Source organism: Pagrus major, chromosome 6 (genome assembly GCF_040436345.1).
Source record: "Pagrus major chromosome 6, Pma_NU_1.0".
Classification (NCBI taxonomy): Eukaryota; Metazoa; Chordata; class Actinopteri; order Spariformes; family Sparidae; genus Pagrus; species Pagrus major.
In genome coordinates, this window is record NC_133220.1 from 9998919 (window position 1) to 10026616 (window position 27698).

The 27698-nt window shown below is 42.5% G+C and overlaps 1 protein-coding gene across 1 annotated transcript; it reads right to left on the reverse strand.

Annotated features, from left to right (window-relative positions):
- rap1gapb (RAP1 GTPase activating protein b) lies at positions 1-27139 on the reverse strand. The gene is made up of 25 exons (XM_073468237.1): positions 27084-27139; positions 24788-24823; positions 22383-22430; positions 20660-20698; positions 20293-20478; positions 18993-19096; positions 15595-15673; positions 15460-15513; positions 15275-15358; positions 15077-15177; positions 14505-14634; positions 10605-10760; positions 10362-10433; positions 10169-10255; positions 9028-9180; positions 7367-7498; positions 6055-6132; positions 5135-5244; positions 4263-4379; positions 3963-3974; positions 3020-3143; positions 2518-2614; positions 1946-2052; positions 576-623; positions 1-472 (listed from the first exon to the last, which is right to left on the reverse strand). Exons 2-24 carry the CDS (start codon positions 24803-24805, stop codon positions 615-617), a joined length of 2097 nt encoding a protein of 698 aa, XP_073324338.1. The 5' UTR covers positions 24806-24823; positions 27084-27139; the 3' UTR covers positions 1-472; positions 576-614.
- Positions 27140-27698: the final 559 nt, after the last annotated feature.

The following is a 27698-nucleotide window of genomic DNA, read 5'->3' on the forward strand; positions in this document are numbered from 1 at the left end:
CCCATGTACAATATCACAGTGGGATGTGAGGTTTACATAAAAAAACAAAACATTTTTTCCTCTCTAGTGCAACTCTCCTCTCTGTAGATCCACTTTTCTGTTCAACAAGCTCAGCAAACAACAGTCGTTTGATCGGTCTCCGCGTCTTTCACCACAAGATTTAATACCCTGTTCAAATCCTGCTGACATGATGACAGTCAGCGGTTATCCTGCATGGGTGTGGAGGTCTGGTTTCCTTTGCCTTGAGCGTTCAAGGAGGGTCCACATGGAGCTGGAATGAGGGCGGTAGGTCGGTACCTGTCCATGGAAATGGGTGTCTGTCATGACAGGCAGCAGATCCATGCCAAACACACACAAGGAAGATCTGTCAGTCTCTTTATCTGGCTTCTAATTCTGCTCCTCTTCTGCATCTGGGGTGGAGTTCACATGCCCTTGGCTTGTTTTTTGGCAAAAGCTGCCTCTTATGGGAATGCTGAGACAAAGGAGAAGAAATGGGATTGGCAAAAAGGAGAGGCAGGTGAAAGAGGGGTTATTTCATTAAGTAGCCCCAAGACTGAGTCAATACTATGTCTTACCTGAAAATGGACATCTATGTAGTGATCACAGGAGTGTGGCTAACAGTTCTGCAAACACACATGGAGAGACGTCACAATTAAATACAACAACACAAAATATCAGAGTAGGGCTGCAAACTAATGATCATTTTCATTATTGATTAATCTCTTTATTCTCTCCTTAGCCATGCTAGTGGTGCGGCAACACCATGTCTGCCTATGAGTTTACCACTTTGGTCCAGACTGAAATATCTCAACAACAATCAGATGGACATTTTTTTACAGACGTATCTCCCCGGAGATGGATCCTGTTGACTATGGTACTGCCATGGAATTTGGTACAGACATTCATGTCTCTCTCAGCTGATTTGAGGGGGGATGTCGTCCCGGTTGTTAGCGAAATAACCAATATGCATCCGGCTTGTTAACCTGCAGCTCTCCCCGCTCTCCTATCCTCCAGGTAGCAGAGAGAGAGAACAGGGGCAGAGTGGTTGTTTAGTTGAATATGTTAGTCTAGTCATTGATCCTTCATCTGACAGAAGTTTGTGCAAGTTAGAGTCTATGGCCTCCACCGCGGCTCTGAAATATCAGCCCCCGACTGTGCTGCGTATTGATAAATCCACGACACTGTCCATGGTGCTGAAGTGCCCACACCACATAATTGTGCCTTTGTGGGGGTTGAGGGGGCCATGGCCATCCCATTACAAACGCTAGCCACTCTCAGTTGCTGGCTGCTCCCACTGGGCCGTCCCCTGTTCAAAACTAACAAATCACTGACTGCCTCTCAGGATGAATTGTTGCGCCTTTTGTGATCCCTTACTTTTTCATCTGAAGCAAGGGTCGCCAACATGGTAAGTAGGGCACCTTGAAGCTCCGAGACTGTCTCCTAAAACATTTAACCTATTAAATGTATAGCAGTGTTTCCCACACATATACTCTACCCGAGCACCATCCGATCACCATCCGTGATTAGTAACTAGTAGACAATCTGCCCTCGCTCTACGTATTACTCTCTCTCCTTGAGGTAGCTACCAGTCTCAAAAAGGTTGGTGACCACTCATGTAGAGTCTATGCTGTACTTATTCTTGTACTTGTGTTTACTGCTAATCACTATGTTAGCATTCAGCTGCTCACAGAGGCACAAGCGTGGCTGTAGACACTTTTTATTGTACTGTTCAGTCAATAAATTGTGAAAAACGGCCCACTACAATTTCCCAGAACTCAAGGTGACATCTTTGAAACCCACCTGAGATGGACGTAGTGACTGTTTGATGTTTCTTCTCAATAAATGACTTCAACAATTAATCAGAAGGGAACATCCTTTCCAGTGACTTTGTGAAACACGGAGCAAAACCATCTGAGTGTCACCTAATGACGGCGGTTTGTCTCACCGATGAGGACCTGTGCTCCTGCGAGGGTCGCTCTGTCTTGGGCTGGCTGTCTGTCCCTTTCGGCTCGGATGTCTTCACTCCCTCAGCTTGCTGTTGAGGATGAGAGGCTGTAGGGAGGGAGGCGACAGATGTGTGGCTGTCATGGTTAATAAACTCAAGCATATAATGCTGCCAGCTGTTCTAGCCAAACTAGGATAAGCATGCAAAAGATTAATGGTTCAGAGTGAATCATAAATGATAGGAAAAAAATGCACAGTAGAACAGACGTCATGTGGAAACTGCAGATAAGTTTTGAATGTACCTTTTAGGCAAAGCAAACTTTTTTCATTTATCAAGAGTTTGGTAATTTTCACAGAGTGGGCCTTCTGTTGTTGGCAGTGAGCTCCACTGGTGCGGCTGAGGTGAATCACCCGTGCGCTCCGATATTAATTGCTCAGGAAGCAGGGAGCGTTATTCTTACATCTGCCCCACCTAGATTTTCCCTAGATACTCTGGGTAAGTGAAACAGTTGACCTCTGGTAACTTCAGGCTATCACTGACCCAGAAATATGACCCCTTCCTCCTCGACTCACCTGGAAAACTTCCCTGGCTGCTACCGCATGCACTGTCCTCCATCGAGCTGTACACAAATGAGCCTTTCTTCAATGGCGTAACACAAGACACACTTTCCTGCAGGAGGGGTAAAAGAAGATCCCTCTCCTTATTTATTTGTATAACAAGAACAAGAAAGACAGCATAATCATAACCACATCTCTCATCCATGATTGTATTTGCATTTTTTGTCTATTTTTTAGATGCAAAATGGTACAAGTGAAAGGATAAACACATTAATATGTATTACTATGCAATACATCTTCAGACCTGCCATTACTGCGATATAGCGAAATCCATCAAACCTTCTCACATCCTTTGTTTCAATTTTTAGGTAGCAGCAAGCGACAAATTAAAAAAAGAAGATTATTTTTCCCCCACGGTAAAAAAGAGACAAACGTTAATAAATCAGCTGTGAGAAGCTGCCTGTTTAGGTTTGAGGAAGCGACTTTAAATATATGAACTTTCATTATCTCCACCCACCAGTCCAGTGTCGTACTCCTCGTCTGCCTCGTGCTCGTTCTCGTGCTCCTCCACGACACTGGCGAAGCTGCTGGCGTTGGAGGAGGAGCGGGAAAGGTCCTGAGCCTCGGGGATGGACGCCGCCCTGCAACACATGGCCAGACTACACACCTGGGTCACTCTGACCGCACAAACACCTGTGTTTTTCCACACATGGAATTTATTTTTGTATTTGTTGCTTTGTGTTTGTGGTATCTGATTAATTCATCATCTTCAACTCGCAGCACCCCAGGTAGCACTTTCAAGCAGCGCAACTGATGGCAGTGTGTTTACTTATGTGCCAGGAGGAGTAATCTGTTAAGCTGTTGGAGTCTAAATGAGCTCTATCTAGGGCTCGGCAATATGTACCAAAACTTACAGTTTATCGCATTATTTTTAACTATATTTCACCTATGTAATACTGATGACAATCTAACTGTTATACAAAGCATCATTTTTGTACAATTTTTCAACTCACCCAGTTTCCTTAACTTTTTTCTGTGCAACCTCATTGCAATATTCTGTTGCAGTTGCAGTCTCTGATTACTCAGTATTATCTACACTGTCGTTATAGTGTACTACATATCTCACATCTCTATTTCTAGTAGTATTTCTATTCTTGTATCAAACATATCTATTATAGGCACATTTTTTTTTTACAGATTTTTATATTTTATTTCTTATTATCTTTTCCTATTTATATTGTCATATAATCTCTCTATACTGTAACATTTCTATCATAGAAGGAGCAACTGTAATTTACCCAATTCCCCCTGATTTTGACATATGAGATGAAGTGCAGCCTTTAAGACACAGTAAAACACAATTTAAGCTATATCATGCCAATACCATAATCAAAATCCCAGATGACATCTTGTCTCATATCAGGTTTAGTACATGCACAAACTATGAATATTTGGTTTACACTGTGTCTTGTCTAAACTACACACCTCCATGCAAGTGCCTCCTGTAGAATGAGAGAAGAGTGTTGCACCACCAATTAACAAATATGAACAGAGTGAAAAAGATAATGTGAATTTGTTGGCTCGCCTTATTAAAAGGGCTCGAGAGACTTACGACTACGAGGGTAATCATCCATGTAATAAAGAAGCTCCTCCAATCTACAGTTTACAAACGCATTAATCCTTCCCAACCATCCAAACGATCAATCATCACAAATAACTTCCAAATGTGCACAGATTTATTGAATGAAAATAATAGTCACCTATTCTTAGTGGCAGGAAACTCTGGAGAGCTGTGATTGGACGAGTTGTCCGATTTGTTTTCCAGCGAAAAGTGGGCGCTGTCTGGTGTCCTCTGGGTGTTGGGAGACACGTCCCGGCTTCAGGACAGAGATGGAGGGTGACACATGACAACACTGTAAGTGAACTTATTTCATAAGACATTAGACAAACCCTTGATGACTGTTATAACACACCCATAACATCTAAACATGTGTTGTAAGATCTGAAAACTGCTGTGTAACTGTTGTTGACCTGTTTTCCTCACCGTAGTGACAAGCTGATTTATTCCTGTATCTCAAATATTACATGAAAGGTAAAGACATTAATCGCACAAAATTCCTTTCATTTTTACCCTGACCTAACCCTGATATAGATTTGAGGTCATATTGCCCACCACTACTTGTCACAATCACAAGAGAAGCATGAAAACAACAGCTCAACAAACGGAGGCGCTTCTTCAGGAGATCATAGTGTTGTCCGGATGGTGCAGAGCAGAAACCACCAGACTGGCAGCGAAGTGACACCGGAAACACAAGAAATCTATTCTTAACGAAAAGTCTTCGACCCAATTTCCACGAAAAGGCCAACAAGGCGCCCACACAGATGGGAAAAGCAAATTGCAAGGTGAAGAAAATAAACTGTGAGCGCTGCTTGCCCGAGGCCTCACACAAAGTGAGCCTATTATGAATCTTATCCACTGATAAATGCCATCCAGCGAGGGCGTGTATCTTCGACAGCGCGTCTCCTAATGGCTGTTTTCCTCGTTCTAATGTCCTTGCTTCCATCTGTCGCAACACTACTCTCTCCTCACTACCCACTTCCCTGCTGATCATGCTCTGCTCTCTCCTCTCACCTCCTCTCTTGGACCTCCTGGATGTTCTCGATGCCAATGGCGCTGCTGCGGCGGGAGCTGAAGGGCCCGGACTTTTTCCTGGTTGGGCTTTTTCCAGGAATGATCAATGACTGACAGCGGGGTAGGGAGAGGAAAGTCAGACACACACAATGGGGATAGTATAACCATTTCACAACCACGGCATATACGTTTGTATTATACACTGAAACATATCTACATGTAGGAATACGCTGTGAGGGAATAATGAACGGATGGATTGATAAATCCTGATAATGCGATGACACATTGGGCTTCAAACAGAAACTGATTTCATGTTTTACATTCTCTTATTTTAGCTCTTATATCTAATGAAAAAAAGGTTTCTGAGTACGAAGCTTCCTGTCGGGTGTCCTGTTCGTTTTTTTATTTTGAGGCCAGACGGTGGAGTTTACTTGTCTGGCAAACATCTCTAATTTAAGAAGCAGTATGATTCTGGGTATGAGAACATAAGTAGGAGTCTGTTTACAGTTTTCTTTGATGAATTAGTTTGACTTTTCTCTTTCGCAGTGTTCGGGAAAAAACTTTAACCAGAATGACGTGTGTGATGTCCTGAGATCTGCTGCGATGGAATGCACAAATATAAAACAAAAGAAAAAATGCGATCGTGTGAAATGAAATCATCTACCTGCAGATTAATGTTTAGATAAATGAGCTGTAACATCCCTCAGGCTACGATGGAGCATATCCTTTCACCATTAGCAAATGTATGTATATAAACGAATGATCAAATATCATTATGACTTATGACACGGATATATCTGAAATCCTCTCACAGCAAAGAGAGCTAAGACAGGCACATTTTAAGCTAACTTACGTAAAGAAAAGACAAAAGCAAAGCAAAGACAAAATTAGTAAACAAGAAGGGATAAATATACATGAACCTCTTCTATTGTTCCTATCCCTATGGCACTGCCTCGGCGTCCATATTTACTGGGACTTTTCCCTGGAACAAGCAATGACTGGGCCACACAAGACAGGGCGAGGGGGAGGGAGAGGGAGAGCACAGAGAGAGGGAGGAGATGATAGATTGAAAAAGAACAAAAAGAAACACATCATAAGATCACACATGCGCACAGAACAAAGAATTTGAAACAGCAAGGTGCAGAGGAGCTTGAAGAAGGAGCTCGCAGCATGACTTAATAGACAAAAGACATAATATTGAGAAGCTTTTTATCGAGCAGAAAGCAGGCTGGGGGGTCCAACACGGGAGGGCACAGCGGGAGAGAGGGAGCGGTCACTGAGGTAGCAGGCATGTCGGCAAGTTTCTGCCCTGAGGGATACAGGTCTGTTTAGTGATGCATTCAGAAGGAGGAAGAGGGCAGAGAGGGTTGACAAAATCCCAAAGGGGGAAGCTTTTTAGAAAACTTTGTCCTTTCAGAAATGGGGTTCATTTAGTTTTTAAATTCAAAATACTGCCTGTAATGGAATCTGCAATGAATATTAAAGGAGCTGAAAACACAGTTAGCCCCCATCTTTGAAAGAAACACAAGAGTGCAGTGTGTGCTGTCCTTTTGCATATATGGCTCGGTGCCATGCGTACTCTGCAGCCACACATGCAAATATAAAAAAGGAGGTAGTGGCATTAACAGGAAGAAAAGGAAGAAAGCACAGTAAGGAGGGAGGGAGGGAGTCTGGGTAATCATACAGCTGCCACACTGAGCTCGCTTCAGGACTCAGGATAGAGGCTACACCGGGGCTCACAAGCAAACAGTCATCCTGCGTCGAGAAGGAAAATCATCGGATTCATCCCACCATGGAAAGTCTGTTTTTAAACCATCATCCTTACATATCTAACTGTCACTCTATGTGGTGAAGAGGACTCTCTGAACATATGGAAATGAATGAAATGCTGACAATGAAGTTGTGTTTGTGTTAATTTATCTAAACAGAGAAAAAGAAAAAGTCATTACGAGGCGTACACAGGAAGAAAAGAAAAACAACGAAAGCTGCTTTAGTACAAAGCAAGAGTGATTTTTTTAAAATGTCAGGAGTGAAAGCTTCGATGCTAACATACTGATGGAAGTAAAGTGCTACAACGTGCCAAAAAGGTGTCATTTGCTAAAGTGCTGCTCATAATCAAGAATAAGGGGTTCCCAGCCTGCTGTGTGTGTGTTTATTAACGGTGAAAATATACTGTATCCTCAATGTGTGTGTGTCAGGTGGGCATCATGTCAACCAAAGTGGGCTACTTACAATCCCCGGGGTTTTGGGGCTCTCTGCGGGATTGTGGGTAAAGCTGCCACTGTGACTAGTGGAGACTGTGTTTGACTTCTTGTTACTGAGGCCCATGGCGTCCATAGACTGGCTTCTGCTGCGGATGACCCGCTACAGAGAGAAACGAGGAGATACCGTCAGTGGATCCACTTGAGATATTACGTGGAAACGCAACGACACTGACCCAATTCTTCAGAGCAGTATATATACCACATATATGTGACTCGAAACTCAATAATAGTATATTTGTTGCTAATATCATTGATGGAATATAACAAAGTACATTTACTCAAGTACTGAACTTTACTTTACTTGAGTATTTCCATTTTCTGCTACCTTATACTGCAAATATTGTACTTTTTAGTCCATTACATTTATTAGATATCTTTAGTTACTAGTTACTTTGCAGGTTGCATGCTGCGTCAATTGGAAAACAAAACACCAATAATATAATATATCTACATGATGAACCTATTGTAAAGTGCTAGTATATGTAAGTATCTTATCTCTGAGGGCACGAGTGTCTGTGTACGTATGTGTGTGCATTCCTGTGTGCACATGGACTCACAGTTGATCTGTGCTCACATGTTTTTGTGCTGTTTTGTGTGCAGGACTATTTTTGAACACTTAGGGGCAGTGCAGGTCAACAGGCAGGAGGGAGAGGCTGCGTAAAAAAAGGAGATGTAGGTTCACAGAAGGTCGAAGAGAGTGTAGGCTTTGCGGTGGAGGAGGATGACGCCACATCTCTTCTCTCCAAAGTCATCATGTAACAGGGGGGGGGACAGCTACAGTGGGGTTTTGGTGTCATGGGAGGGGACGATGAAACAGTGTGAGCAAAGAGGGCGGTGAAAGAAAAGTAGGAGAGACAGCGAGACGGAGGCAGAGGGAGGAAAAGGCCGAGTGGGGACTCGTTGCAGATGTAATTCGTGGAGGTGTGAGGGAGAGGAAGAGAGGCACCGGGATGCCTCTCGACAGGTAGGAAGATAGGATTTGCAAGGCAAGAGCGCATTTGTACAGATGTATTGTTTGAAGATATGGAGAAGAGATGGATCTAAAGAGACAATACAGACTGAGAGGAAGGTGGATATATTTTTCTCCGGAGTTTGCATGGAAATACAGAAAAATGGGCTGAGAACTATAGTTGGCGACACAGAGAGAGGAGGAAAAACAGCAAGGGAACGCTGCCCATGGGGAGACATGCGAACTGCATCATCAGCTCCCTAATGAGGGGTCATTAAATCGTTCATCAGGCACACACAATCACAGCTCCCCACCACTGTGCCTCAACGGCTGGGCCACGCTCCACCACCCTAATGGTCATTGATGGAGCACTCTCAGTCAGAAGCAAGAGGAGTCTCGCCTTTCATGCACAACAGGACACTCAAAACCACACCATCACATGAAAACACACCGGAGTTCGAGGGGAAAAAATCAAAATGCCACAGGACTGGTCCTTTGAGATACACTGCACATTTTCTATGCTTTTGTTTTCTCATGTGTGAATACCCAGAATCCCAGCCAAGAGACAGGGGAGGGAAAAGAAAAAGCATCCTAAAAGTTTATCCATCCAACCATTCTCTCATGCACGTGGAGTCTGCAGATTAATGCCGCGTCCTGTCAAATGAGGCACGGTGCCGTACCTTAAAGGATTCAAAGAAGCCTCCTCCTCCTCCTCCTCCTCCGCCGCCCCCGTTCTCCAGCTTATCTTCGTCTCCACCCAGACCCATCATGGACTGGCTGTTTATGTGCAGCTCCTCGTACAGAGTCTCCAGCAGGGCTGAACGTGTGCGCTCCTGCCAGCAACACAGCCAGAGTCAGTTTTGCACAGGTACAAACGCTGACCTTGAAATCTAAAAATTCAAGTTAGTTCATCATCGCACATTGAGGGGTACCGGGCGACGCTGATGAAATGCGTATGACAGCAACGCATCAGGGTGACAGACAGCAGCGCTGGCGTTACTACAGAGAAATATCCTAACTGCTTGTCCTAGTTTCAGAGATACAGAAAAAAAACCTATCTTTCGTCTACAGAAGGAATTGCTAAACTCATGGCTCAAACCTCGTATCTCATCTTAAGATGTCCTAACGAGAATTGAAAACTTGATCTTCAGTCTGCACTGGTTTTGCAATGCCTGCATCCATGAAAACAGCTGTCTTGCTTCACTTGTCTCTGGCTAGCTAGCTTGCTGTAATGGACAAGAAAAGACAGGCATTCAGTTTTAGCTTTTAATGAGCTAACAGGTTGACATCAATATCAGCTTCCCCAACTGACAACATGGATGGTAGTTTCTCAAACAGGCTAACATCGGTGTTAGCTTCTCCATCAAGCTAATATCCATGTAAGCTTCTTCAACAGGCTAAAATTAGTGTTAGCCTGTCCAACAGGGTAGCATTAGTGTTAGCTTATCCAAAAGGCTTACATTAGTGTTAGTTGCTTCAACAGGCTAAAATCAGTGTTCCTAACTCAAAAAAATATTTGGATAGACTGTTCTGAAATAGATTTATATTTAATCTCCTAAAATAAGATAACATTTTTTCCTAACTGAATGTGTCCTAAGTCCTAAACTGAGGATACTGAAGATTCAAACTGAGGAACTTTCTGTAATGTGGCCCCAGCACTTGGAGCACCTGTGCGTTGTGGTATAAACGTCACTTGAAATCACTTTACTATCAAGCACACCTATGCGAACCGGCGTGTAACTCAAGTGTACACACATGCACAAACACACTGCAGGTATTCACACGTCTATAGCTCAGCTTGCATTGCGGCACTCGTCTCACCTCCAGCTTGGCAAACTTCTCAGCCTTGTAGCAGGCGTACTCTGCGTTGATGAGCTTGGTAAATAGGAACTCGCGGAAGTCGAGTCCCTGAGGGGAAGGCAAATAAAGAGACGGAGAGGCGGAGAGTATGAAGCCTTTATGATGTCTGCTTGTAAAGGAGAATTGAGTTTCGGGAATTTGTGTGACTGCTGACCTTTTTGAAGATGGCAGGGTCAGGCAGAGCGGGCCCGAAGAAAGGTACATCATCCCGTGCTGTGACAGACACCTGGAGGCGAAAGCAGGTGAGCACAGTCTTTATAATACATGTGCTACTTTTCAAAGAGCTGCACAGAAGATTGAGAGCTCCTGAATAATGAATGAGCGAATCTAAAATGGGTTTGACAGGTCACAGTGTGTCAAACGTTCTTAATACATACGCCGTCCTTGAAAACCAAACCTTGTAGGTGACGTTGTCCGTACACGCGTTCTCCACCTGCACCACCACGTACGCGTGCAGGAAGTTGGACTGGATCATGTCGGGCACAAAGGGCGTATTCTCCTCCTGGAACACGATGGCTACGATGTCGTTGCCTATGTGCCTCTTCCTCTGCAGCTGGATGGCACAGATAGACAAAATTAACAGCGGCGGAAACATCTCAAATGACCAGTTAGAGAATCGGAAACACGGGATCACTTCCAGGACTTTCAAATGAAAGACTGACAGGGAATAAATATGGTCCCAGCAGAGAGGTGGGCACGACTTTGATCCAAGAGTTCAACCGTCTTTAGATGTTTGACAGCCCAGTTTAACACCAAACGCCAAAAAATGTGAAATTATTATGCCTTTTATCTCTCTTGAAGCTTGTGTTGAGGACACAAAAGTGAAATCCATACACAGAAATAGTAAAACTCATATGTGTGCAGAACATCTATGAATGCGCAGCAGGTACCGGCCTAGAAAACCCCATAAATCCAGGTAATCTGTTTCTTTTCAAAGGAGCGAGGACGAGGTTAGAATAATTCAGGCCCAAGGTTTTAATGGCTGTTGATGGTGTTAGAATTTAATGCATCTGAATACGGGCGGAGGTGCTGCAAAGTCAAACAAAAATGGTTTATGATTCTGCAGATCGCTGAAAGTTAGTGACCCGTATCATCGCTGCACTTTCCTGGTTGCCAAACAGCTTAAAAGTTGCCGAAAGGACACCCGAACGCTTGGAGGACGGCGTGACTCTGCTCGAGTTTTTTTAATTTCTATTCAAGCAATATCTTTTAAAACCCTCAGTGGTGCCAAGCATCAGAGACACTGTCGGGATATGTGACTCGACCTCATTGTCTTTTTAGCTAGGAACTCGCAAAGATCCCATAAATATCAGAGGAGATGACTTTCTTCTCCCTCTTTTTTGAAAATTCAACTTTTAATATGTCACAATGTGTGTGATTAGGGTTTTTGCAGTAGCTGGGTGCAAATTTCCTGTTTGAGACATGATAAATAGTGTTCATGATGTGTTTTTCTCTCAGCAATCAAACAGTAAAATACTACTAATAATAATAATAACGGATATGAAAATGTCTAAATATATTCTGTTCAGCCTCTTTATTTCTCATCATCAGTCTTGACATCATGGTATGAAGGTTATTCAAACAAACTTAAGTAGAGACTTTTAACAAAGCAACTTGACACCTGTTGCTATCAGCTCTAATTTAGCAGCTGTAGTTGTAGCCGGCGCTCCGATAAAATGCCTCAAGACTCGTCTGATTGTGTGCACTGTAAATATTGACTCTGGGATTTATAGACGGGCTCTTTTTCGCTTATCAGTCCAATTACTTCACAGCCAGTCTGTTAAAGTCCCACATGAGAACAATCAGCCATCTGTTTCAGGCGCCGGCACGTTTTTTTTCAGAATTTGCTGATGTCGTAAAAAGCCACGAATATAAAAGAAATACATTTATCAAATAGTACGAATGTGTTAGACTTTAATTAATCATCAAAAAAGCGACTAATTTTCCTTGTAATTGCACTTCTGAACACAAGTTTCAGTGTGAAATAACATTGTTTTAGACAGATATGAATGAGCAGCAATTAACAGTCATTAATGGGGAAATTCGAGTTATATTTGTAGCCATTTTTACACAGCTTGTTCAAGGCGTGAATGTTGCGCTGTTGTTTCCACCTCCCCCGTCGTACTGTATAAAACATACAGACGAGGACTGGGTCACTGTTGTTCTGCCTTTTAGTCAGCAGTGGAGGTAGAAACAGAGCTGAAGAGATGTCTGTATAAAAAGGGTAAGACGGCAGCATGGGTGACACGCTGTTTCACGCGCCGTTGTGCTTCAGGAACGACGGCACGCTATCCAAAATCACACACCGGGGGGGCCGAGCCAGCGGGTCTTCGTTGCAGCAGCCAGCCAGATCTCTGTGCAGGAATGTCTGTTGTTAAGACGTATTTCTGAGACAGTAGTGAGGGCTGAGAGTGAAACAGGAACCATGTGGCGGCAGAAGGAGGGCAGCCAGGTTACCACTGCATCATCCCTGAGCTTATGAGCTGTCGGCTTTAATATTTACTCACGCGGGGGCTTTCTGATCCCAGATAGCTGAATAATATTCACCCCAGTTTCTCTCTGCCAAACTCAACACAGACAGACACTTAACAAATAAAAGTGAGGGGCTGGATTGAGACACCTGAAGCCTTTGAACACTGCTCAGTATATCCGCTCAGATCGGCTCATATTCGGACAGATCTGGCTTCATTAATTCTGCGGTTTCTCCCCCCAGAAATAATGCTATGTTATTACAGTTGCACCTTGCCTCCTTCTCTCGAGCTCCCTCATGAATCATCCCATGTGGGTGTTATTTATGTCCTCTGTCTCTCCTCATGCCTCGCCAATATGGACAGTCTGTGTGCAACGCAGGGTTACTGTGGTAACAAAGTTCAAGAGGCAGCTGAAGACTAATGCAGCTCTCTGCAACACGGCATCAAAGAGGCGAGAGTCTCCAGCCACGAACCGACGAGGGAGAAACTTCAATGGCAGTAGAGAGAACAATGCAATGCTAGGGAGGCCTCTAAAAGTGAGTGAGGACATCAAACCCGCAAGCCTAAACAAAAGTTGACTCTTCGCAAATGCTCATCACTATCTTTACTGCATTTGTACAACACAAGTACGTTAAAGACAAACAGGTTTTTAGATAATCATTTGATTTGAATTTTGCAGCGCTAAGGGAAATTAATTTTGCCTTTTGCTGACAGTAAAATTAATGGATAAATATCACTTTCATACCGGTACAATAACCACGAAAGTACCATCAGAGGAGCTTAGTGTAGCACAAAGACTGGAAACAAGGATAAACAGCTAACCTCTAAAACTCACTAACACAGGTATACTATGGTGGATTTGTTTATTGCTGTTTATAAACACACTATTCAAAGTTGGCCCGCCCTCCCTGGCTAAACTTGTGAGCAGCAGCAGTCGAGCGAGCTAGAGAGCGAATGAGCAGAGGGAGCTACGTTAGCGAGAACAGAGCTGTGAATCAGAGAGCAAAACAATTATGTTTGTTTTACGGCAGTTATGTTGTAAAGCACAAACAAACACACCCACACCTCTGCACAACCCTACGGATTTTGTGCGAATGCAGCCGGAATACACACATCATCCCATCTGTTGTTTGCCTCTGTGGTCCATCTGTGTGTGTGTGTGTGTGTAGCTCAGCCCTGCCCTCGGTCAAACAGACACAGACCTGCAGCTGCAGCTCTTATGCAGACTATAGTCCCATAGCCAATAATACTTCCAGCTGGCTGCACACTACTGCCCCAAAGGTTGACACCCAGAAACACGGCAAAATACTGAGAAAAAATAAGATTATATAGGCAGAGGGCAGGGTCTCTGCAGATACAGACACATCCTTGGAATGGATCGTAAGTGATGCTCAAGATAAATATACTTTGTTTTAAGAAAAATCCTGCGTAGTATACCTTTAACATGTTATGTCATGTTTGTTTGATACTTACTTAACAAACAAGATATTATGTATTAATTAGTGAGTTAAGAGGTGCTGGTTTACCATACATTTACCGTACAGATTTGAGAGCGGTATTAATCTTCTCATCTAACTCTCAACTAGAAAAGGGAATAAGTGTATTTTCAGGAATTGGAAATCTTTCAACCACTGATTCAAATTAGCGTCATTTAAAAAACCTTCATTTGGATTTTACAGCCCTGACCCATTAGCTGCTGCTGCTGCTGCAGTACGACACATGGAAGAGTCACAAGAAGAGGCCTTTACAAATCAATTAGTGAAGCGAATTGCCCTGAAAGCACCAATTAGTTCCCCTGATAATTAATCATTGGAATGTCACTTTACCTGCTGTGAGTCTCCCTCTGTGTAAGGCAGCTTGGTGGACACATGGAACATAATCTCCTTATTATGGAAACTTGTGTAGATGGATTCTGTCCCCGTTTGCCCGTGAGTGACATCCAGCCCGCCCCGAAATCTGACAAGAAAAGAAGCAGAAGAAAAGAGGAGGTTTAAGGGCACAGGCAAGGAAAAAGTAGAGGAAAAAAAGAAGATAAAAGAAAGTAAAGTAAAAAGGCAAAACGAGGACTGAGGTGAGCAGCCAAGAGGAAGAAGCGAGGCGAACAAAGCAGTGAACATAAGAGTGTTGCTCTCGGAGCACCCGGTTCTTCCACGCTCATCCATCATTGAGCGAATGCCAAGGGCACTTCTTCTGCCTCCTCAATCACAATGTCAGCAACACTGCAAATATCAGGACACTCCAAATCGCTTTTTCAGGGGATTGATTTAAAGCCAGCTCTGATCAATAGGTAAGTGAATGATGACCTGCTTCTGACAGACAGGAGGTGGCGTGCGGTACTGAGACTTTTAAAACAGACTTGCCGAAATCGAACTGAGTTTAACTGAAAAAGTGTCCGAACCCTTTAAAGTCATGAAGCTCAATCTTGTGGCCCAGAAACTCCAAGAACTCAACAAAGGCAGGACTTTCTTCCATGTTTCCAAACAGCTCCTCCTCTGATGTCTGCGTGGAGGGAAAGCAGAGGACATTTTCAGGAGGGAGTGACACATGACTTCAAAAGCAAAGATTAGCAGCGGCATATCTCTGAGGGCGCACTCACCTGGCCAAACTTTTGATAAATGACTCCAAACTTGAAGTTGTTGCTGATCACGTGCTCGTCAAAGGTGACAATGAGCCTTGATGCCTGAGGATGAGAGAAGGGAGAGTTTCCAGAGTTTTCTTGGGGATGTGGTGTCGGTGGAGGAAGTAATAACTGGAGAAATCTCAGTAAGTGCGACTGCCTACCTTTGGGTAGAGGACGGGATAAAACCTATCCACGTTTACTTCTTCACAAACAAGCTGGAGGTGGAAAAGTACATTCAGCTTTTCTCATTTTAAACATATAGCAACGTATTTTTAACGATATATTCTGTGTGATACCTTGGCCATCTGAACCACATTGGGGAACTCGGTAAGGCAGGAAATGGGAATCACGTCATGGAAGGTTTTTAACTTTGTGCTGAAAGGCAAAAAAACAGTTTGAAAAGTCAGAATGCTCACTGTTAAGTTTCTAATCCAAAGAAATCCTCCGGCTACTTTTAATGATTTTTTTTTCTTTGGTGCTTTGCATTCATGCAAGTGAGCCGCCAGTTCTAAGGGGATCTTTTCCTATAGATGCTGTGTGTGGCTGGGATTATAATGGTCTTTACATTTGATGTGTTTGAGCCAAGATTGCCTGGGAGAGGGTCAAATGGGCATCATTACTTTTTCAGGGAGTAAAGAAAAACTTTACACAAAATGAGCTACAAAGTGAGCGCTGGATGTTAATCGTCCCCTTGACACACTCCTTAATGTGGATATTAATTATGCAGCAGTTACTAACTGTATTGACTTGTGCAGGATCGTGACAAAACAACTCACATCCTCGTTGCCCCTTAAAACTTGAAATTTTGGGGCAAGAAACGAGCCAGAAAATGCTGATAACTGACTGAAAATGGGATAAATATGTTAGATAAGAATCCAAAAAGGGTTGTGTTAGAAGGAAACCAGACTAATCCTAAATCTTCTCATGCTTCTTTACTTAGATGAAGGCTAACTTAGCTTTACAATGCAATACAATCCTTGTTTGTTCATCATAAACTGGTGAGGAAGTTGACTTTTTGTCTGGAACATGCAGCTTTTATTAGCATTTTTTCAAATATAACACAAACCCAAACAGTAAGACCCACTGACAATGAAAAAAACACTCACCGTACGCTCAAAAACTAAAATAACAGACAACATAAATCGGCACACAACAATTACAAACGAAAATGTACAGCTAAAAGTTAAGGGGGTTAAAATAGGAGAGATGGATGGAGACATAACTTAGCTCCAACCAGAGTATATAATGGTCTTTTACAACATTAATGTGATGAAGACAGAGACTCAGCAGACGGTCATTCAATCATGTGAGACGGGAGATTGTCCATGTAATTGATTGAAGGTTGCCATACTTCATAAAAGAAAAGGACTATTTTCCTCAGTTTCCAATCCATCTGGCAATGTGAGATTCGACTTCCACTTCATCGCAATGATTTGGAGCATATGCTTTAACACAATCTCATCTATGTAGGATTTCCCATTGAAGACTCCCTTCAGAAATATCTTGTTTTAAAGCAACAGCCCAAAGCGTCAGTAGTAGACTCGACAATCAACCACGTTTCTCCAGGAAGTTACATTTTCTTGCTTTAAATGAGTCAGTGGAGGGTGAAAGTCACTCAGAGACAACAATCAACAATTGCTGAAATGAGAAGCTTGTTTTTCTCTCCTTACGTCTGAAATAAAGGCCCCATTTGTTTTAAAATGGTCACTGATTTACACTAATATGCAGGACTAACAGCACTAATATACAGAAAGCTTAACAACCTGTTATCCTCATGTTTGCTAATGTTGTTTTAGTGTGTGGGACTCTAACAGCAAAATATAAAAAAAGCGATTATGACACATCATGTAGATCTCTTACAGATGCTTTAAATATGGACTGTGAGTCACTGCCTGTGACTAAACTAGCTGAGGGGACTGAATTTGACTGGGGGTGACGGGGTGACTGTGGGTGGTGCCCATCCAGTAGAAAACATCACTATGTGAAAAATGTTGTGGGCTGAATGGCCGTTACCTCGCAACATACTCATCCACTCGAAAGCTCCATTAACGAAGAGGGAAGGCAGCTATTAAAATCTGGAGTGGAGTCTCTCCGGTGCTAAAATTAATTCACAGGTTATTTTGTGTTCTGCCTCTCTCCCCCTCGTCTGTCTTTAGCAGAATGTGAAGAGGATTTCAGCGAGTGAGCACGAGTTTGGGCGATGGTGGGTGGAAGGCATTATGCTTGTACAGCAGGGATGAATAGTGTGGTGATTGTTGAGTACTTTGTGGCACGGTTTTCATTTAAGTCAACATTTATAGACAAGCGTGAGTGTTGACGCTGTACCACGCAAACCTTCAACACTTTTATTTATACTTTCATAAATCTCTGTTTGGCCCTGGTGTGGGTTTTGTGGACACAAAAGCAGAACTTTGAAAGTTATTTGGGGATTTTTATTGTCAGATTTCTGTATGTTATGAGAAGCAGTTAGTTCATTTTATTCATCTTTTATTTAGCCAGAAGGGTACCTTTGAGATACACAATCTCTTTTTCCAGGGAGTCCTTGAGGTCCTGGCCATGTAGTCAGCATAAGCAGTTTCACATAAAAAATAAGGGAGAGAGGTAATAAATGTTCATGGGAGCATTATTTAGTGTGCAGACTCTATTTTTCTTGTTTTCGCAGGTTCACCTCATTGGAGACCTATTTTATTTTTTCCCTTTCCTGCAGTGTTCTTGTTTATGGAAAAGATCTCGACAGTAAAAAGGTCAACAGCCCCAACAGAAGCTCCTCTCTCTCACAGAAAACACTGTTCCTGAAACGCCTCGTCAGTAATCTCGCCTTTAAAACATTTCTGTGACTTCTTGACATCACATTTCCATCATTCGGCTAGTTTGGCAAGTAGGAATTGATTTAGCACAGCTGCTCTGTTGTTGTTAGCGGTGCTGGCACAGGCTTGTGCAAGCTGACCAATCAGGGGGAGAGTGGGCATAGGGGAGGCGGGGCCTTAAAGAGACAGGAGCTAAAACAGAGCCCATTAGAGGATTGATGGAGGAGACGTCCACAAAACTCGGTGTTATGAACACAAAATGCTGTGAGTGAGCCGAAGTGGAAGAAAGGTGAGTACATTCATTAAAGAAGCAATCCTTTAACAATAGCTCGGACGCTGTCTGAAATAGGCAGAAGATGTCTGAAGTCGTATTCAATTGAATATGAAATTGATGAGAAAATGTATCGGGCACCCTCTGACAGCAGGGGCGAGCCTCTCCGCAGCGCTGCCTATTGTCAGCAATCGAGCTGGAAAACGCATTTTTAAGTTCATCACTAAGGCAACCTGTGAGAGCTGGGATGCCTTTCTTCCTGTGTGTCATTTTTGCTCGGCTTAACACTATCCTTGAGCTATAAAGAAAAAAACAAAACAAACATCAACCCCATAATGTAGCCCACACAATCAAGCCATGTGTGAAAAATTCTGTCAGTGAAATGGTACTGTGTGGGAGAGTGATGAGTAAATGCTAAACATCGCTGCATTACATAGATATCTGAGGCAGGATTGTTGCAGGTTTGATGCGAAAAAAGGACAATAGAGGGAGATAAGTCGAGTTACGGCAAAGAACAATTGTAAAGGACTGTCGGTAGGTACGAACACGTGAGAGAACAAAAAGCACAAACGGGAGAAAAAAACAGGTCAAAGATAAAGATAATAGGAAATTGTACCGAAGCATCAAGCGCAGATGCTCTTGATCCCCAATGACATCGTACTTTATGGAAAAGACCAAGTGGCCCAGGGCGGCATCCATGGTGTAATAATTAAAGTGTTCCTGCGGGCGGAAAAGCAGAAGTTACTTTAATGCAAGAAAGAACACTCCTCCAGCAACTGACAGTGGGTGACATAATAATAATAAAACGCTATAATAAATTGGAGAGAGTAACGGTCTTTTAATTAAGGGAAGTAGTTGAACTGTCCTTGAGGAAAAGGTGTGAAACAAGGTACAGTGTATCTACTTTTACAAATCTGATTTGGAACAAATTGCTTTGTATATATATATATATATATATATATATATATATATATATATATATATGTATATATATATATATATATATAACAGAAATACTTTATTTACAAGAGGGCAATTTGTTTCACAGTTTAAAATCATATAGCTTAGTGACTTCAAGAGGAACACAGACTTTTACATGTTGTCGTGAGGAGTTATAAAGGTTAATGAATGATAGATAACCGACACACGACCTCAGAAGCAGACATGTGACAAATTAAAGCAAAACTCTGAATGAATGAGTGAAGAAACCTTTTGAGCGCTCACTCTTTTATGCTGTGGGGGGGACTCTTGGCTTTAATCACCTCTATCCTCTGAAGAAACATTTCTATCTTGATGGGAGTGGTGGGGTTTGATGAGTATGAAAATGATGTGAATCAAATGCGATGGCTGCAGCAGTCGTTAGATCTCACAGGGTAAAGTCAACCCAGTATTATCAGTGTAATCAGTATTATATTGAGCCAGAATGAAATGTCTGCAGTTAACAAATCACTCATACGTTCATATTTGTGAGTGCCATGGCGCTACGTACTATATCGACATTTCTTCAATACATGTCATATCATGTTCACATTACGTGTTTATGACCTGACATTGATATCGGGAGGTGGAGGGGGATGGTGGCGGAGTTACAGGCAGGTAAGCTGCCAAGACAGTGACCCCTGTTCAACATTTGAAAGCATGAATATTTTTAAGGAGACTTAGGGACAATTTCTAGCTGTGTTTGTGGCGACCAAAGCAGGTATTTTAAGCCAAAACGTGATCTTTTCTCAACTTTTCCTGGCCAAATGGCTTTTGTGCCTAAACCTAACCATAAAAATCACCTCAGACACATTTTAAAGGCAAATGCTGGAAACAAGAGACGTTTCCCAAACCCAATTCTATGATTTAAGATATCAAACCAAGATAAATAGTTGTTCGTCTTTGCATAAAACCAGACCCCTCTTCCCCATCCTCACCTTGCCCATGAATTGCTTTCTGTAGATCTTGGCGGTGCTGTTTGTCTCCAGTTTGATGTGGGAGGCAGAACCGGGGGGTTGATCAGCCTCTGGTGCATCTTTAGGCTCATGATTGGTCCCCTCGATCCAGTAGCCTCCAAACTGGGGCAGCAGGATAAGTGGAAAAGGGCTGGTGCGACCCAGAACCTGACAGGGATGGATGAAGTTATAGTCCATGTGTTGCTTCAAGCAATGCATTGCTTTGGTTTTTGCAAAATTTGTATACTTTGGTTTATAAGTTCAGACTTTTAGCTTTACAGTTTCTGACATATATAAAATACATAGTGTGCAGGGTGAGTTATTCGTGTGGACAGCATATCGTATGTACCTCATGGACGCTGGGATAAGGGATGTAGTCCTCTTCTGTCTGCAGGGAGGGGAAACGAATATGAGTCAAGCTGACAAACAGCCGCTTCTAGTCATACTTTCAGTTTTGGCTCTTTGAGGCAAATAACAATGAGCATAAACACTGTGACAGAATATTAACTACAGTTTCATACAGTTCCACATTTTTCAGAGTTACTTTTCTTATCCTGCGAACATGACAGGGCCACATTAGCCGCCTTTTTGACGAATGCCTTATGTTCTTCCCTGGTGAATACATAGCCCATCTTTTTGTGAGTAAGTAACAGTTATCTGAAGCTTCAATCTGTCATTTGCCAAAAGCTGAAATTTTATAACCTTCAAAGATCGAGCTGAAACCTCTCAGTGGCATGAAAAGAGGGGTAACAACCTTTCACTTTGATGAAGATAATGTTTTGACTCATACTGGATATGCATGTGATGGTGTGAGAGAAGCTCACTATCAGTTACTGGCAGCTAATGCATGCAGTATTATATAAAACAGGTTTCAACATCACATTGGGATGAACACTCCTGACACCATTTTGTGATTTTCATCTGGCAATTTACTTCTTTTGCGAACCCACTTTTCCTCAACTTCAGACAGTGATTTGCTCCATTTCCCAAGACTGCCGCTCAACAACCCCAGCAGAGCACGCCTGAACCTGCTCCATCAGAAGTTACAGGCTATATATGGCTGAAGTGACGAAGACAGTGGGTTTCATCATCCGGGGTCCAAGAATGTCTGTACAAAGTTTAATTGCAATTCATTGAATAGTTGTTGAGATATTTCAGTTCGGGCAAAGTGGTGAACAGACCGGCTCACTATCAGTCTGACACCTCCCTCCACAGTTCTGCTAGCTTGGCTAAAAATGCCGGGTCTAGACAGAAGTTGTTGCCAAAGCCTGGCTGTTTTATTGGTTGCTGAAAAAGCCTGTCCTTTTCAGTTCAGCTCATCATTTGTGCAGTTGCCGACATTAAAGAAGGAAAATAAACCACCAACACGGGCCAAAGAACACTAAAATATACGGCCAAAGTCTGTTCTGTTCTAAAGACAATATAGTGGACTGAGCTTTTGGGTCTGAAAAGTGAAGCCAATCATGAAGTAACTGCATTCTGTATAATGGCCAGGAAAGGGATGACTCTACTGGCTTCAAAACGTCCAAGAGTCCATAAACTATGGGGTGAGATCCGGGAACTTAACTTGCCGACACTGAACCTCTCACATCCAACGCCTTTTGGGCATTGTGTGTTATTTTTATTGGATGACATCTTTCTTTGCTTATTCATGCCAACTTTTTATTTCAACACTATTTTGTATAGGAGCCGTTACACAAGTCTTTTCTTCAAACCCCAAAACCACATTAAACATAACAGATCCTCACCAAGGTTGCTGATTTTTGTCACAGCAACAAATGCTCTTATGTTCTTCCCTCAGCTGATAACCATCTATTTCGTGCCCTTTCTGACTTGACCTCAAGCATCCTGCTGAGAGTCTCCCTCAGCCTTCAATGCCAGCCGCAGCAGCCTGTCTAGGTAATAGGACGGCTCAGGATTTTGCAGTCTTAGTCCCTGTTGAGTTCCGAACTCAGCCGGTGAGCATCCTAAAGCCTGTCTGACAGCAGATAAGGAAAAGGTTTATAACTCTGCCATTACGGATGCTTTACCAGGCCGTGGTCTACGAGGAGACGAGAGGATTTGCGACTCACTTTGAGGGGGGGAGGGAGGGGACATCTTTGCTCATCCATTCTGCAACCCTGTAGAGACAGAGGGGAAAAAAAAGTGATAGGCTACAGGTGAAATATATCAAACATGTGTGAAGATAAAAGGCAAAGAGACACCGACATGGAACATTTGTGATTGTCCAGTTCCATTAAATTTATGGCGCTGCAGCATAGTGTGAGATAATTCAGTGTGACAATAATTCACGTTTACATAACACAAGCTCAATCACCAGATGGGCCACAGAAAGAGGAAGTAAAGACAAGAGATAGCGGGTGAGAAAGATAAGCAGAGGTCTCTGAGAACAAGGTGTTTCCACTGAGCTACTGCAGATATTTGTTTTCCCGTATCACTGTCAATTTTAGTTGATTCCTGAATTTGCGTGGATCTTATAGTTTGGTAAATGTGCAGACAGATATTTTGCATGAATTTGAGCGTAAATTATACAGGCTGCTTTCTTTATTTTTTTAGTTTTAATATACCCAACTTGTTAAAAACATGACACTAATCAATTACTCATGCTAAAAATGTGTTTTTTCTGGATTATTTCTAGTTCAATATTGCGATATTCAAGATAACCGTGATATCATGTTAATAATACACATATGATGATATCGTCTGAATAATCCAGCGAAGATGTTCCGACCTTGTGCATTTTCGTTTATGAGTTCATCTGGTTGCCTTTTCACTAGTCATTGATTAGTTGATAGTAATTTTTGCTTTTGTACACTTATTTTACAGTTATGGTTACAGACTCTCTCCACCTCCCTCAGCTCTTATTTTGAAGGATTTTGACAAGACACACAGTACAAAAAAGTTAAAGATAGATTTGATCGCTAGCATTTTGTTTAAAAAACTTCCATAGATATTTCAATAATATTATTATCGTGAATTCATCTGGCCACGATAATCGTGTAGTGAAAATCTGATTTTGTGACAGCCCTAGTTCAAAAAGTCATGTCTATTTGAATTTTTTACTGGAAAAATCCAAGATGGACACCAAACTGACCCTTGGGACAATAAAGATTTGTTTGCTAGATACCTTGACCAACACCATTAACCGTAATTCCTTTCTTTTAAAACTGCAATTCCACTTAGGGGCCAAAAAGTGCCAAAAAAAAAGGGCTTTTCATCTCCTCCATCTATTCTTATTCTGCTGACTCTGCTGGCAGATCCCAAAGCACAGAGAGAGATGAGTAACGCAGCATTCCTGATCAGTGGCCCCTTTGCATAGAAAACCCTGCAGCATGATTTGAAATGTATCAAATATGACGTTTTTTTTAAGGACTAAGGAAGATGAATCAAATGGAAATTAGAAATGCTTTCATTAAATTCATTCTTTGAAGACAAGTCCACTGCTTCCCCCTCCCTCTTTCCCTTTATGTTGAAGAGTATGCATTACTAATAATTGAATAGCTACTGTTGCATCTTGGCAGTGCTGCTTCTGTGCCGTCCAAGTAATAAATTAAGTTCGAATCCCTCCAAAAAATCTCCAAATTAGGTCAGGAAGACTTTACGGTTAAACTTAATGCATAACTAATAGGTATCTTCATGCCCAGGAAGCGTGCTTTGTACACATGTGATTCTTATTGGTTCCAGCAGTGTAACTTTGGGAAATGGTTGTTGTTTAAGTGTTTTACACATTCAAACCCTACATAATGTTTTAGAGCAATATCCTGTGCCTTAATCAAAGATATAATCATGGTAAACTTTCCAGATTCAAATGGTGCTTCTAGTGTTTACGGTTAAGTTGACCTTGACACAGCAATGCCAAAGGGAAAAGGTCAGTTTTATACTGTCTTTGACCACTTAAGACAGTAAAAAATGTCTTTTGTCGTACATGAATTAAACTCAAAAGTCAGATCGAATTATCTGTTCATCTGTGTGGATCTCATTCCACCAGAGCTTATTCAGAACCTACTGTTCTTGCTTCTAGTTCATGTGAAGAGATGAACATCACCGGCTACACAACAAACGACATCCTACAAATCCATCTAGGCATAGTGGAAAACATAACAACATTTCACACATCTGGTGACGCAGAAACAACTACACAGCTGTGAAGAGAAAACACAAAGGTTCTGTTCAGCACATTCAGAAGCATCAGGTTTCTAAAGGCAGCCTCGGGGCTGTCACTGCTGTAAATATATATATATATATAAACACATAAATAGCAACGAGAAGGATACATGGACACGCACATAAAAGTGTTGCAGTGGCAAGGTTGTGATCTTGAATACAAAAATAGCAGGAAAAGCAGAGTCTCGAAACAGAGGTGAAGTTTTATGTCCGAAGCGAGCGAAATTCTGAGGATGTACTTTGATTAAAAGGAAGGACGGACGAGTTTGTGTGGCGAGTACAAAAGGCAGAGCCCGGGGACCGCTCACAATACCTGCATCCTCTCGATCATGGCAAACAGGTCCGAGGTCTGGGGAAGAGAGATGACACAGATCCAAAAAGGGACATGGGTTTGTCAGTTGTGTTGATATGCCTTCCCTGCTGTCCTCACTCATCCTTCATCTCTGCCCATTGTGAAAACTGGCTGTGCAGTCTCAAGACCTCCTCCTGGAATCTCTGACACCTCCTCATTGTTTAGTTCACTATGACAGCAATCCCTAATGCTTCCCTAACCCCACTTGACATTAGTCTCACTGAGGATGCGCTCTCCAGGAGAATCGTTCTCCCGTGCTTGAAGACAAACACACTGTAAACAAGTAACTCTGATGGGAAAATGAACCGCAAAGCTCAACAGTGCTCCTCTCTGTTGCTACAGCCAACAGCTCTTCTGACTGCGTGCAACGGCCAAATCAGCTAGAAGACACTGATTATGGTGTGAAGCACGGAGGCTCATTAATGTGTGAATGAGACGCACTACCAACCTATCAAGTGAGAGGCAGATAGGGAGTGTACAGGGAGGGATAAAAAATAAATTGACGCAGGTGATCTGGTTTCCCGTCAACCCAGTCGCCAGAATAAATGTCGGCAATGTCTGTTTCTGTAAACCATGGATATGTTGACACTTTATATTAGTTTATGTTTCAATTTTATGGTTCATAGCTCACTTTTCAATTTCATGTTGTGACAAGGCTGTGCTTATGGTCTGGTTAGGTTTAGGCTTCTCTCCCACAGAAACACTGCTCCTGAAACGCCTCGCCAGTAGTCCCGCCTATAATACTGTGACTTTGTGACATCACACTACCTCAACATGTCACACATTTGCATCATGTCTAGTGGCTAGTTTAGCACTTGAGAATTGATTTAGCACAGCTGCTCTGTTGTTGTTTTTAGTGGTGCTGGGTCAGGCGTGTGTGAGTTGACCAATCAGAGGAGACTGGGTATTCAGGAGGGGGGAGGCCTTAAAGAGACAGGAGCTAAAAATGCTAGTGAGCTGCTTAGGTCGCCATGACTTCTTGTCAAAGTATCAGTTTTTTTGCCGACACAAAAACAGCTGGAAATTGTCTTGGTTTGGTCATAAACATGTCATGTGTATGTGATATGACATGTTTTGTAGAAATGTCAATATGGTGTGAATGACACGTACAAATGTGAACATATCGGTGGTTTACAGAAACGTTCTGGAGTCTGGGCTGGTATAATTTTGCTGTTTTTTTTAATCAATGTGTGTTCAGGTGGAATACTGATAACAGCACTGCTCATTAGAAGAAGAGGCTTCAATCCAGCTGCTGGATCTATAATTATACACCTCGACCATGCACTGCCACAGAACATAATTCAGTCTTTTGTCCAATTAGTAGAGATACTGGCGCAGGTTAAAGTATCCTCAGGGAGGCATTTCTCATCTCCACAGTCCAAGTTATGGATTTAAACAGCTCCAACCTGAGATGAAGAGGATCACAGCTGGCCTGACGGCACTGCTTGTTGCGGGTTGAGCCCTCTGTTCACCATGTAACACAAGTGGACTGAAGTGCCAAGCTGATGTTTCCACATGACAGCTTAAATTTACTGAGGGGCACTGCAGGGCTCGCAAAACACACTCACACACGCAAGCACACACACACACATTTGCGTGCAAATACACATTTTCACACATGCATGTACTAAAACATGCTCGTAAACGTACACATATCACCACCCATGAAAGCACACCCACACACACACCTGACCCTGACATAGTAAAGCCCAAGGTGTAGCCTCAGTCTATTGTTGCATGTGAAAATAAACACTGACATATGATATTCAGGGAGATACCGCTCTACTAACTGTAAAACAAACATCAACAAGCATTGTCTTATGCTGACCAGATTATCAGTGAACCAAACACACAGTGAAATTTCTCCTGAGAAGGGAAAGGAAGCTATGTACTCCTGTGTTGTGGAGTTTGAGTGCAGCAGACTGTGAACCATAGCTATGTAGGCATATTTCCTCATACAAATAGAACCATTACAGAATTTTATAATTGTATTATCCATGTTATTATCAGGTTAAAACTTAAAAAAAGCATGTTCAATGAAAAAAAAGCATGCATCAATGGTTGACTGTCTGTATGGGGCTAAAAAGCAGATCCCAGGGCAGTGAAGCATGTATCTATCTGTACAATGCACAAAAACGTACTGTTCTGCAGCTCCACACACAGCTATCTCTGTCTCTAAGCTACCTTAAGAATTAAACAAGCAACAACAACTGGAGCGAAAAGAATCTCTCACTTCCAGCAAGTGAAAAATACTCACATCGCTGAGGCATCGTCTCTTGAGAAAAGGCTTACTGGGGGGACTGTTGAGCAGTCCATCCAATAAGGCATTCTTAGCTATCCTGAGCTCAGTCATCATTCCACGAGTACGAACGCAGGCGGCGAGCTGACAAGAGCGAGGGTGTTGATGTCACTGTCAGCCACGAGGAGAAAGGCGAGATTGACAAAGACACTTCGCACTCACTGTCGCTCAGTCAGTAAACTAGGAGAGAAAACTTGATAGCTGTCCATCAGAATCCATACGTAAGTGTGTGGCAAAAGCACATACTGTAATGTGAGATTTCCTTTCCTTCCCTTTTTTTTTATGTCCCCCACCCTCCCATTGACACACAGCTGTTCAGTAGGAAGTCGCACGAAGGGTGGAACAATGTTTCTCCCCTCCCTGTGAGCTCTGCACAGCTATCTTCTCTTTTCAATGCAAACACACACACACACACACACACACATACACACACATCACACTATGAGACTATTCTCTTCCTCTTTTCTTTCATCTCATATTTCTCAAGCCTCCCTGTCAGAAACACTTCTTCTCTGCTTCACACAGACAGACATACATGAAAATGAAAACAGGTCAGTGTAGCCATTTGTTTTA